The sequence below is a fragment of the Pollachius pollachius genome, assembly GCF_949987615.1.
Source record: "Pollachius pollachius genome assembly, chromosome: 2".
In the NCBI taxonomy this organism is placed as follows: domain Eukaryota; kingdom Metazoa; phylum Chordata; class Actinopteri; order Gadiformes; family Gadidae; genus Pollachius; species Pollachius pollachius.
Window position 1 is genome coordinate 49196672 of NC_136935.1, and position 13705 is coordinate 49210376.

The following is a 13705-nucleotide window of genomic DNA, read 5'->3' on the forward strand; positions in this document are numbered from 1 at the left end:
TGACTCTGAGAAAGTTGATGAATACAGATGCTCTCGTGAGCACACCACAGGGCAAGCATGGGCTGTTGTAGCAGCATAGGCCACCTGTGAAGGAACATCTTACCTTATTGTTTTCGTCAATGTTTTTCCCCATCGCCCCTCTTCCGATGGCTGTAGGCATTGCTCTGCTGTGGCCATTTGATTGTTGGCAAAAAAAACAACACGTTAGTGGGGTGAACCTTTTTAATTTAATTTGAGCCAGAATGCACTCAACAGACAGCTTGGGAGACTTGCCCTGAATGCAGAGTGAATGCCTGTGCATGCCTTCTCCTGCCAGTGTGCTTATGACCAGACATGCCTTGCCATGGGGAGATGGGCTCACCAGAAGTACATGTTTTGAATCGGACGCCTGTACTCGCAATATACTGCCTGTTCACTTCAAACTGTCACCTGACGCAACAATAACACAAGCCCGTTGAAATGCTATATTTCCACTTCTGGAACCTAATGTTCATAAAGATGCTAACACTGAACCGAACGTTGGTCCAGGTAAGTGGTCGGTGTGAGGTAACACTGCCATGCAACAGACATCCAATGGCAAGGCATGTCCTGTCAGGAAAGTCTCCTGTAAGTTGACCGGGTCGCTTCCTAAGGTGGAAAAATGGCAGAAGTGGCACAAAAAATAAATAGTGATGGGCGATGTTTTAGTGTGAGATGTTTTTTAAGAGATGTTTGCAGCTACATTTACATTTAGCAGAAGCTTTCATCCAAAGCGACTTACAATGGTTCATACACACGTTCACACACTGACGGCGGAGACAACCACACAAGGCGACAGCCAGCTCGTCGTAGAGCACTTATGGTCAGGTGGTTTGCTCAGGGACACCTCAACAGGTGTTCAAACTAGCAACCTTCCGGTTACAAGTCAGCTCGCTCTACCTTTCTGAGCAATGCCGAAGATCTTAAGTGACTGGTCGAAGCCGATCTCTTTATGTCTTAACTTGTGGCTGAGAAATTAACACCCGGACACTGAGATGTGTGTGGGTCAAGTGGCAGACATTGGTCCTCGCTATAGAGGGCCGCTTAAACACGGAGAGGGAGCGAAAGACATTTCAGTTCACCACTTTCTAATAGCCAGGCGGGAGGCCTCAGACATTGCGTGAGTAAGTGTTGAGTGGTATCGCTCATTGGCATCACTCATCCTCAAAGCATAGCTAAGACACACACACACACAACGGACTTGTGAAGAACAATTTCATACATAGACACGTGTGTGGTCACACACACAGACACACTTCTCGCCCACAGGTGGTCACCCACGCTGGGCATGTTTAAACAGAACGCTTTCACGAACATCCATGCAACACCTACACACTGATGCACACACGATCACATGCACACCCACGTGCACACAAATACACAAGCACATACACGCACACACAGAAATACGTGCATGCACACACACGAATACACGCTCACACATATACGAACACACACACTGACGCACACACACACACACACAAATACCCACTGACACACACACATACACTAAGACACACACACACACTAAGACACACCCACACACACACACCCACACTGAGACACACACACACACACACACTGAGACACACACACACACACACACACACACACACACACACACACACACACACACACACACACACACACACACACACATAAAGCCATGGTCCACAGGATGCTGTCAGATGGACTGGAGGTGACATTCCAGTGGGCGGTCACCATAGGGAAGAAGCTTATTGGCTGAGATAAGACGGCCCACTCTGTTCCCCCAGCCCTACTGCTGCTAATGCATGTAGTGGGGGCTGTATACACCGTTTAGACTCAATCACACACACACACACACACACACACACACACACACACACACACACACACACACACACACACACACACACACACACACACACACACACAATTATAATCCCCATTCCAATGACATGCCACCCAGGAAAACAGAGCACAATAGCTTCACTTAAGGATTACATTGTTTGCCTTTGTGGCACATTTATTTATTTATTTAATCATTTATTTATGTGCCTGTTCCGTGATGCACTCGCCTTAGCGCATTTTGCTGCCGTTAAAGGCTCAACAGTTGTCGCAGTGCCTTGGAACGCTGTATATACTGTCCATAACCACGGCCCCACTGCTCATACATTAGCTAGTGAGGCTACGCGTTGAGCATGATTGTTAGTCTTATATCTTTTCGTTCATAACAATATTTATTATGCTACGTGACAGTGTGACAGTTCATGTTCAGGTGAAATAGACCCATTGTGGCCATTGTTTTTTTTGTTGTAATATGATATATAAATGTATTATTTCTTCCATGAACACTAACCTGGAGGGAAGGAGGAAGGGGGTATGGGGGGGAGGGATGAAGTGATGGACGTGTCGCTGGTATTGCCGACCCATGATGAGTTTAATAATGGCGAGTTGAAGGGATTACCCACCACTACTAATCTGTTGTCCCTCCGTCGTCGTGGTGGAGAGAGAGAGAGAGAGAGAGGGAGAGAGGGAGAGAGAGAGAGAGAGAGAGAGAGAGAGAGAGAGAGAGAGAGAGAGAGAGGGGGAGAGGGGGAGAGAGAGAGAGAGAGAGAGAGAGGGAGAGGGGGAGAGAGAGAGAGAGAGAGGCTGGGCCAGGGACCAACAGATGTGGGCTATACGCACAGCTGATTTACTTTAGATTAGTGATGACATGCGCCAACACGGATGCAATCAGGCCATGTAAAAGGTGCTTTGGGATGCTAAGAGCTAAAGGCTAAATGTTAGCATCTTTGCAACTGCCACTGGGGAGGAGGAACGGATGATTCCAGGGGTACTCTCGACGTGTTGGAGACTATTTTATTTCCAAAAAGAGCCAGGATTTCACTGCCAGGATAAAGGACAGCTTTGGTTTTGTTTTTTGCCAAATTGAACACTCTGGATTATTTTTGCGGGGGAGTTAAATATTATTTCTTCGTTTTGAGGGGGATGCGTTTTACAATAGCCATGGCTTCATGTAAGTACCGGATCCCGGCCATCATTTTTATTATTTCTGTTTTTATGACACAGGATTAAGTAAATATCCCCTGTCATTATGTATGTATATGGCTTTCGCTTCTCTTTGCATTTGATACGGAAAGGAATTGGCTTTAAAATGACAAATTTGAAACCATGCACCCCTACGTCCATACTAAACATTTGTACCTTTTTGACTTCAGTGGGATGACTTCTATTTCAAGTCCAAAAACGCCTTTGCATATTGTCGAATTGCAATTTCTAAATCAGGATTGGAATTGTGTCATTTGGGTTGTGTAAGCTTTGAGCAGCATTATATGATAGTAATCAATAGTGCAGCAGGTCTTCCAGTAAACAGTTGCAATAACGTCCCTTTGGCTGCTACTTACCTCTCCCTGGATCAATCCGACCTTGATAAGCTCTCAGGGAATGCAGGGAATGGGAATACGTGGGATAGCATGGTACGGCCAGGACATCTGTCCTGTATTTACCGGGCAAACAAATACCAGCAGTCTATTAGGAGATGAATCCAGTGCCCTCTATGTGTAGTTAAACAGGCATGCCGTCATAATCTGTACATTGTATATGTTTAACTCTGAAGGTTTGAGTCCCCTTCCCCCTGACGTCCTCCTCCCTGTCTCTGCAGGTCATGTGGGTATGCAACCTCTGCCGTAAGCAGCAGGAGATTCTCACCAAGTCAGGAGAATGGTTTTCTGGACCAGGGGTCCGTCCTACCAGCGCCAACCTGAACGACCGGGCCAGCGTGGGCGGTGAGGGCGCCCGGGACAGGAAGATGCTGCGATCCCGGTCGGTGGCGCAGCCGTCCTCCGCCTCCAACGCCAACTCCAGCCCCCCCGACGGGCCTCAGGCGCCCAACGCCGTCAACGCGGCGGGTAAGGGCGTCGACGCCACGGTCAACACGCGGTCCCAGAGCGAGCCGCCCCGAGACAAGTAAGGAGACGTTCCCGAGTTTACGAGCGAAGCATCCGTGCATGGGTGTAGCGGTCAGGGGAAAGGGTGTAGCGGTCAGGGGAAAGGGTGTAGCGGTCACGGGAATGGGTGTAGCGATGAGAGGCAAACACAACCTCTGTCAGGGCGATTGGTCATCTTGTTGACCTCATGTCAAGAGAGGCTGTTACCCTGACAGGCAGGCGGTCTTTGCTGTATCTTGGTCATCCTGTTCGTTGTTTGGGATCTTCACCACTTCCCGATGATCATCCATAAGTCTGTTGAACACATATGGATGATGTGTCCTTATGTTTATATCCGTCTTGATTCATTATTAGGATATTTTGTAAAGGGATTTTTCACTTATTCCGGTGGTCAACATGTTAACACACGTGCATCTTTACACAAATTGAACCAGCAGCAGACGTGTTCAGGATATCCGTGTGAAGGCGTGTCCCTGACTTGTATCGTTCCCGTCCTCCAGGAAGCGGCCGGTGTCGCTGCATGAGCAGAACGGTAAGCCTAGCGCAGGGCGTGGCGGGCGCCGGCCTGGGGGGAAGCTGCCCGGCCAGACCTCCCTGGAGGACCGCCACTCCCACCGCGGGGAGCGGGGCGGCGAGGGCCGCTGGAGCGCCGACAGCCGGCGTCTGGAGAAGATCCACTCGCAGGACTACGACGAGGGCAAGGACGACGCGGACCGGGAGAAGCGGGAGCGGCAGCGGCGGGAGGAGGAGTTCCAGGCGCGCTACCGCAGCGACCCCAACCTGGCCCGCTACCCCGTCAAGCCCCAGAAGGAGGAGCAGGAGATGCGCATGCACGCCAAGGTGTCCAAGGTGCGACACGAGCGGCGCCACAGCGACCAGGCCATCAACGAGGTGGGGCTGGGGCCCGGCGACGGAGGAGGGGGGGGCGGGCACTCGGGAGACATGCCGGAGCACCGCCTCCGCAGGAGGTACTTCGGGTCCGACGGCAAAGGCCCCTCCGAGAAGGACTGGGCGGTCTACGAGGGCGAGAGGGGGGCGGCGCCGGCGGGAGGCGGCCCGCCCAGAGCGGGGTCGGTGTCTCCGGATTGGGGGGCGACCAGGCAGGAGCCGGCGGGTCCGACCAGGGCACCCCGGGGGGAGAAGGGCGGCGGCGGCGGCGGCGGCGTGGGTAGTGGCGGCGGCGGCAACAGGGACGGACTGCTGAGGAAGGACTCCCAGAGCTCTGACCAGTCGGAGACTCTGCGACCGCCCCCACCGCGGCCGTACAAGAGCAAGCGAGGCGGCCACAAGAGGCAGATGTCCATCAGCAGCTCGGAGGACGAGGGCGGCTCCACGCCCGAGTACACCAGCTGCGAGGACGTGGACATGGAGAGTGTCAGCGAGAAAGGTCAGTGGTGCAGCTGTGCTCTCGGGGGGGGGGCTCCGAACCGCTCTCCCATCTTCTCTCGCGCGGCAGGCGTCGCTTTTTCCATTTCCATCCATTTCCTTTTTTCCAACCGTTTGATGCATCCGTTATGCTCGTCGTCGGCTGGAAGGCTTTTGTTAACGAACGGCCGCTTGGAAGGTCAAGGTCCTCCAATAAAAAAAACAATATTCGACTGATTTGTAATCCCGATGATATATCGTTTATTGTTGTACAGAGGTTGAATAGATGCTTGTCGCCGTGTGATAGATGTGATCATTGCGTCGGGGAGGATAGACTTATCCAGATCCTACTTACTTCAACTCGCCGTCCAAAACACATCAGTAGATCTAGAATAGTCTTGGCTGATCCCAACTCGCGCAGTACTAACACTAAAGGATTTGTAATGCGATGTGGCACCTAGTGCACACTATCACAATCCGTATTTGATATCTCCTCGGTTATGTGGCTAAACCCTGTTGCACTCGGGACAGCTATTTATTTGAAAAGTCCTCGTGATTTAGGGCGGCAGATTTGCGGAATTAGGTCAGTGGCTCGCTAGCTGTTTGACACAAGCAGCCGACTGCGACCGGCCAACTGGGATCCACTGGAGAAAACGGATCTCGGTTTAGAAGTCTGGGAGACGTCTGTGGGATGCGGATCCTTCACTCACTTTGATAATCCAGATATCTTTTTGAGAATATTTAGCTGTATTCAAGATTTGCGAAACTTGTCCAAAAGGTCCCTTTTTGGATACAAGGCCAACTTATCATGCTTCGGCAATTATAGAGAAAGAGTAGAACCTATGTCTCTTCTTTGCTTAATTTTGAAAAGGTTGTTTTCAAATCTGTTGAGTTTTTAGGGGGGAAAGAGTATGCCTATGTCTCTTATTTGCTTAATTTATAAAAGGGCAGTTTTCCAATCTGTTAATTACGTCCACAATACAGAGAATAGGTTCACACAGAACATTCTGTGTGAACTCTACGTCGACGCAAACGCACAATTGGGTATCATCTGGATAACTATGAAAGCCGACTGATGACATCAGCCAGGGGAAGCACGTGATGTAATGATGTAAGGTGACCATGACCCCTGGGCTTCACCAACAGCCTTGATTACGTCGTGCTTCTTGAAATAACCACCGGGACTCACGGAGAACTGACGCCGGCTCCTGTTAGAGAACCGGTTAGACAGTTCAAATATTGGGGAGGATTTGTGTAAAATGCGGCAATCAACAACCATCTGGTTTGCATCGATTCTCAGTCTAAGATTGTTTGTTCGTCTTTTCATGAGAGCAGTTTTTGCACTAGGACGGATTCTCTATGGTTTCTTTTATTAAGGAAATCTTTATCAAACTGCTGACTCATGACTGGGGGGGTTGGAAACAGGCCTACAGCTACTAAGGAGGCTGTTATCTTAGCTTAGTCGCTGTAGACCGCCTTCGATAAAGTCTCAGCCCAGTTTAAATATTCATAGGCTATAGTCGGCAAAGTAAAAAGTTTAAAGCCATTGGGTTTATGGACCCTCAAATTGAACTATGAAAACCCAAATAAACGACTTCATTCAATATCGCCCGCTTATTTCCTTCCATCGTGGTAATCCATCTACTAATGACGAGTAAAGATGTTTGTTAAAGATCATTTTGATAATGACTCATAGTTATTTACAACACCCAAATGTTTTGATGCAGCACAAGGACGCCTTACATTTGCATTTAGGGCATTTAGCAGACCCTTTATCCAAAGTGACTTACAATGAGTACATTTGTCAGAAGAAGGATAAACAACAATGTATGTCAGTACAGTAAGGATGTTCAAGGTGCCAAGCACTAACAATCACTAGGTTAACCCATTCCCCGTATACAACAAAGATAACTAGGATAAGACCCTACACAATTGTTCCCTTGCAGTGAACAACTGCAATCACTGCACACACTAAACCAAACCACAAAAACTCCCAGAGCTCTTCACACAAGGACACACCGTTTATCTTCTCCTTCTGTCTCGTCCAGCCAATCGACGCTCAGCGAGGACTTTTGTTCAAACAACGCCGCGCCCCTCACCTTGGGTTCCCTCCGTTTCACCGGAGAGCTCCGCGCTGCGTGCTGGACGAATACCCCAGCCTGGGGGAGAGGGCCAGGGATCTGTCACATTAAACATTCACATTAAAGTTCACATCAGAGTCCCCCCGGCGCTCTTGTTGTGCATCTTGGCATTTAGGAGCCCCGCGGTGGGGTATTTGGAACGGCGGGGCTCTCGGTTCTGATGCGGGGCCAGTTCCTTCCTGTTCTCCAGCAGACCATCTGTCCCTGTTATTTAACGCTGAGCCGTGCTGACAGTCATTGGTGGCCATGTCTCTGGCCAGGGGAGTGTCGCCTGCGCCAACTCAGAGTCCATTGACAAAAGAGAGCCGTGGACTTGGAGGAAGTTTGCCCTCACCTTACTCCCTGCGTCTCTCTCTCGCTCTCGCTCTCTCTCTTCCCTTCTGTCTCTCTATCTTCCCTTCTCTCTCTCTCTCTCTCTCTCTCTCTCTCTCTCTCTCTCTCTCTCTCTCTCTCTCTCTCTCTCTCTCTCTCTCCGCCTTTCCTTCTTTCTGCTTGAAATTTATAAGCTACCTTTCAAGATAATTTTAGTGAGCTGTGAATTTTTTGCTTTTCTGATGGCAAGACATAAAAAAGGACTATGGTAGGAAACTGAAAACAGAATGTGGTCGAGAAAAAGGGTGTAACATTCAAGGGTTTGGTAAAAGCAAGGATTTTACTAGAATTTAAATATTATGGCAACACAAGGGATCTGGATTATTTGAAATACATTTGAGACGTTGACAGTTTATGTTATTTTAAGATGATGTTGATGTTTTTACATGGAATCTGATAATATCCATATATTGTAAAGCCTAATTTGCTAAAAGAATGAGATCATTGTAATGTCTCGCTCTCTCTCTCCCTCTCGCTCTCTCTCTCTCGCTCGCACGCTCGTCTTTTGGGCTAGCAGTCCTCTCTCTCTCTTAAGTCTTGTGTGCTAACAGTCCTCTCTCTCTCTCCCTCTCTTTGCAGGCGATTGGGACTGCTATCCTCTTGATCCTGCCGTGTGGCATGTATGTATTCAAATAGGGATACTCGATACATAAACACACACACACACACACACACACACACACACACACACACACACACACACACACACACACACACACACACACACACACACACACACACACACACACACACACACGTGTAAGTGCCAAAGTGTCCCTCTTTCACTCTCAGTTGTCACTTCCCCAATCCTCCATCCCTCCTTCATCTCTCCTCCATCCCTCTGCCACCTCCTCCCTCTCTCCTTCGTCTCTCCTCCATCCCTCTCCCATTTCTCCTCCCTTTCTCCTTCATCCCTCCTCCACCTCCTCCATCTCCTCCTTCCATCCTCTTCCATCCTCTCCTCCATCCCTCCTCCACCTCCTCCATCTCTCCTCCATCTCCTCCTTCCCTCCTCTCCTCCATCCTTCCTCCATTCCTCCTCCTTCCCTCCCTCCCTCCCACCTCTGTGTCTCCTCCCCCCCCCCCCCCCCCCCTCTCCGTGCAGCACCCAGTGACTTGGCTGCAGTCTAAGGAGGGTGACCAGATGATTGGACGCATCACTCTCAGCAAGCGGTCGGCCGTGCCCCGGGAGGCCGGCTCCCTGCTGGGCCTCAAGGTACGCCGCCGGCCTGGGAGCCCACACTGTCGTCTCTTCCAAACTTCAAATCACATCAAACTTTATTTACGTTTCGCCTTTTGTGCAAAATGCATTACAATAAAAAATAAAGAAAAGATAAAGACGTAAAATGGTTTAAGGGAATGCTGAGCTAAATAGCCATGTTTTAAGGTTTCTTTAAAAATAAGAAAACGTCCTCAAATCTTGAGGCTTGGATCTAAATTCTCTACCTGTCACAATACGGGATACCTAAATATCCTATATAGGATACTTAATAAGTAAGTGTGACAGCCAGTTGCAGCCTGACAATAGGCAATATATCGCACTGACCTGCTGTCTAAGGAGTATGGCTTGGTGAGAATGAAATATGTTACAGCTGAACTCCACTCGGAATTGAAACATGCTTCAACAAGCCCAAAACTGGAGAAGACTAAAGAAGCGATCCTCTTTCATCTCTTTCCCTCTAACTCTTCCCTCTTTCCTCTCTCTCTTCCCTTCTCTCTGCCCTCTTGTCTCTCTCTTGCTGTTGCATGTGTGTTTCAGGTGGTGGGGGGCAAGATGACAGCGATGGGCCGACTGGGGGCCTTCATCACTAAAGTAAAGAAGGGAAGCCTGGCAGATGTTGTGGGCCATCTGAGAGCAGGTGAGTGGTTCTATGAACATCCTTAACTGTACCGACAGTGATATATTGTTTCTCTTTCTTCTGACAACTGTACTATTTTAAGTCGCTTTGGGTAAAAGCGTCTGCTAAATGCCCTAAATGTGAATGTAAATGTAGGTACAACACAACACAGCAAGGAGGCCCACATTACTCTGTAGGTGCCCAGATTAGTGCATTGTTACCAGGGATTTAAAACTCTGCCAACAGTAGCTACAAACAGCTTTTTTGGAGGTGGTTGTGTCCAACAACCGAACATGCTTGTATGCCCTTATTGTATGTTCATAGTTATTGTATGTTTTGCGTGCTAGCAATTAAAAATAGTACTTAGCATATTGTAGCTATCTTGTCGTATACGGGGAATGGGTTAACCTAGCGATTGTTAGTGCTTGGCACTTTTGTCTGAGCATCCTTACTGTACTGACAGCGATATATCTTGTTTCTCTTTCTTCTGCCAAATGTAATTATTGTAAGTCACTTTGGATAAAAGTGTCTGCTAAATGTAATTTTTTTTTAAACCACAACCTGTGTGTCAAAGGAATCGTGACTGAGCTCATCCCCAAGGTCCCACTATCGTTTGTTAACCTACTTCCTGTCGGCCATCTTGCCTCCTTCCTCCCAAGGCGACGAAGTTCTGCAGTGGAACGGCAAGTCGTTGCCTGGAGCAACCAAGAAAGAGGTATACAACATCATTCTGGAGTCGAAGGCCGCGCCCCAGGTGGAGATAGTGGTGTCCAGACCTGTAGGGTAAGAGCGGCGACAGCACCCTGCATCATTCTGCTGCTTCACAGTGATTGTGTTGTTTGTGTTGAAGTGTTTTTTTCTTTTGCTCATAGACAATTTTTTTATCGTGTCTCCTTCCTTTATCTAAAAGCTCTATCCATCGAATTATATCCAAAAACGTCTTGAGAAAAGTGTGTAGAGCCTATGAGTAAGTAAGAGTTGATTACCTGACCAGTGAACAACCCCCCTCTCTCACCTGACGCCTTACCTCAACTCCTCGCTCGCCCAACCCCGCTCAGACTGTCCCTCTAAATACCTTCTCCGTTTCCCATTTATCCCATAATACTCTCTGTGTGTGTGTTTGATCTCTGTACGTCAACACATCTGCCTGCCTACTCTTCTCATACCATAAAGCTGTTGGTCTCCATGAACCTTACACTAAAGACAATCCTGTCCTTTTGTCCTCCAGTTAAAACTGGGTCCCCTCATTGTACATTATGAACACAAACTAATGTACAATGGCTACCCCCTTAGAGATAAACTGCAATGACTCAATCAAGTTCAACTTTCGAACATTCATTTTACGATTATCCAAATCAGTTTACTAACGCGCCTTCTTAATCCACAGAGTTATTCCGAGAAGTCCCGAATCGTCCCACCCTCCTTTAGAATCGAGTGAGTCTCCCTTTCATTTTCTTCACGACACTGTTTTTAATTAGAAACCCTCCCGCTTGCAGAAGTCCTTCTCACATAACAACACCGCTAGTGGGCGGGATCCTCACATCAACACCCCCTTGTCACGTTCTTCGACAGCGGGCTCCAGTTCGTTTGAGTCCCAGAAGATGGACCGTCCCTCCATTTCAGTGATGTCTCCCACCAGCCCCGGGACCCTGCGAGACCACCCGCTGATACTGCCGGGACAGCTCTCTGTGAGTACCGCTACACCACCGGAACAGCATCACTAGGCCCGAGGGAGGGAGGCTGGATGGAAGAGCTAGGAAAGGGAGGGTGGATGGAGCTGAAGGGAAGGTGTTCAGGATGAATGAGTAGATGCACAGTCTGGTACATTTTATTGGTAGAGCCCTTAATCACATTTACACCCTCGTAGGGCTTCACAGGGCACCTTTTATGGCTCATCCCTAAGCTATTAGCCTCCCATAGAGTTAGGAAAACCTCCCTACAAGATTGAAGGAGAACAGATGTAGGAGAGGGGAATTTAGCTCAGATCAGATTGTACTCACATATTGAGACACAGATTGTATTTACCTAAACACATTTTAAGACACAGCTTGTATTTACCTTAACACAGATAGAGACACAGATTGTACTTAACTTAACACAGATAGAGACAAAGAATGTACTTACCTTAACACGGATAGAGACACAGATTGTACTTAACTTAACACAGATGGAGACACAGAATGTACTTACCTTAACACAGATAGAGACCCAGATTGCACTTACCTTAGCACAAATAGAGACACATATTCTACTTACCTTAACACAGACGGAGACACAGATTGTATTTACCTTAACACAGATAGAAACACTGATTTGATTTACTTTAACACAGATGTAGACACAGATTGTACTCACCTTAACACAGATAGTGACACAGATTATACTTAAATAGACACATATAGAAACACAGATTGTACTCACATAGACACAGATAGAGACACAGACTATACTTAAATAGCCCTAATTAGAGACACAGATTTTACTTACCTTAACAGAGACAGAGACTCAGAGATTGAGTTTACCTTAACCCTGATAGAGAGCCAGGTTCACCTTAACAGAGACACTGACTGTCCCCACCTAGACACAGAGAGAGGCACACTTCTGCCCTAACTGCGCTGACGTTTCCCAGGTGAAGCTGTGTTACGACAAGGTGGGCCATCAGCTGATTGTCAACGTTCTTCAAGCCAAAGACCTGCCGCCCCGGCCCGATGGTCGACCTCTGAACCCCTACGTCAAGATGTACTTCCTCCCCGACAGAAGGTAATGATGATCAGCGCTGAGCACGTCCACGTGGAGTACCTTGCGATTGCAATGGATGATCAACGTCCATGGTCAAGAGAGTCCTCATCCTCACCGTTGACCCTTTGAGACCGCTTGGCGCCCTGACCCCCCTAGGGCTCCTATCAACCCTCCCTTTAGAGGAATTATTATGGGCTAATTGACTGAAATCGGGTTCTAAGAAAAAAGATTTTCACTGCAAATCCTAATCCCTGTGTGTGCCTGTGTGTGTGTTTGTGTATATGTATGCATGGGTCTGTCCGCGTGTGTGTGTTTCCGTGTGTGCGTGTCTATATTTCTTCGCGTGTGTGTACGTGCGTGCGCGCGCGCGTTTGTGTGTGCGTGTCCCGCTCCAGCGACAAGAGCAAGCGGCGGACGAAGACGGTGAAGAAGAGCGTGGAGCCCAAATGGAACCAGACCTTCCTGTACTCCCACGTCCACCGGAGGGACTTCAGAGAACGCATGCTGGAGATCACGGTGTGGGACCAGCCCCGCGTGCAGGAGGAGGAGAGCGACTTCATGGGGGAGGTGGGACAGCCCCCATGCTGTGTTAGAATAACACACTAGGGCAGTGGGTCTCACATGGGGGTACCCCTGGGGGTACTTTGGAGTTCTGCAGGGGGGGGTACTCAGGAAATTAAAAAAAAACGAAAAGATCTGTGTATACTTTTTTTTTTTTTAAAGCTAGCTAGCTAACTAGCTAGTTGTTTTCTGTCATTAGTGAGTGGTTAATGTTGGTTGTCCGTATAAAGACTGGTGGTCTGCCTAGGTCTGACATTACCTGACTTTATATTCAGAGTTCCTCAGTGTGCATTAAACATCTCTACAGCTCTGTAGTGTATTTGTAAAACCAGTTTATAAAGTTGTGTCAGCACGATGTACACTCGGTTAACTGTCCATGTGAAAAATCGCAAATGCATACATTTCATCCCAATAAGTTATAATTTTGAATGCAAGGCTCATGGCGTTTAGCGGTGATATTCTCTAGGTCGACTTTGCCTATTAGGATCAGAACAATCATGAAGTACCTCAAAAAAGACCAATATGAACGCAAATGCTTTACATATCACATTTACATTTAGGGCATTTAGCAGACGCTTTTATCTAAAGCCACTTACAATCAGCACATTTGTCAGAAGAAAGTGAAACAACAATATGTCGCTGTCTGTAGATTAAGGATGTTCATAGAACCAAGTGCCAAGCACTAACAATTGCAAGGTTAAACCATTCTCCGTGCACAACAAAGCTAGCTGGGAGCTCG

General features: G+C 48.1%; 1 protein-coding gene across 1 annotated transcript in view; it reads left to right on the forward strand.

Annotated features, from left to right (window-relative positions):
* The window catches only part of rims1b (regulating synaptic membrane exocytosis 1b), a gene marked incomplete at both ends in the record, with an annotated part of 56921 nt that overhangs the window by 19368 nt on the left and 23848 nt on the right, over window positions 1-13705 (forward strand). Inside the window, 11 exons of the mRNA XM_079730069.1 lie at window positions 3665-3969; window positions 4451-5337; window positions 8408-8448; window positions 8934-9044; window positions 9588-9687; window positions 10326-10449; window positions 10577-10633; window positions 11054-11100; window positions 11239-11354; window positions 12296-12426; window positions 12801-12972. Coding sequence (XP_079586195.1) covers window positions 3665-3969; window positions 4451-5337; window positions 8408-8448; window positions 8934-9044; window positions 9588-9687; window positions 10326-10449; window positions 10577-10633; window positions 11054-11100; window positions 11239-11354; window positions 12296-12426; window positions 12801-12972 — 2091 coding nt within the window. The remainder of the gene's footprint in view (window positions 1-3664; window positions 3970-4450; window positions 5338-8407; window positions 8449-8933; window positions 9045-9587; window positions 9688-10325; window positions 10450-10576; window positions 10634-11053; window positions 11101-11238; window positions 11355-12295; window positions 12427-12800; window positions 12973-13705) is intronic.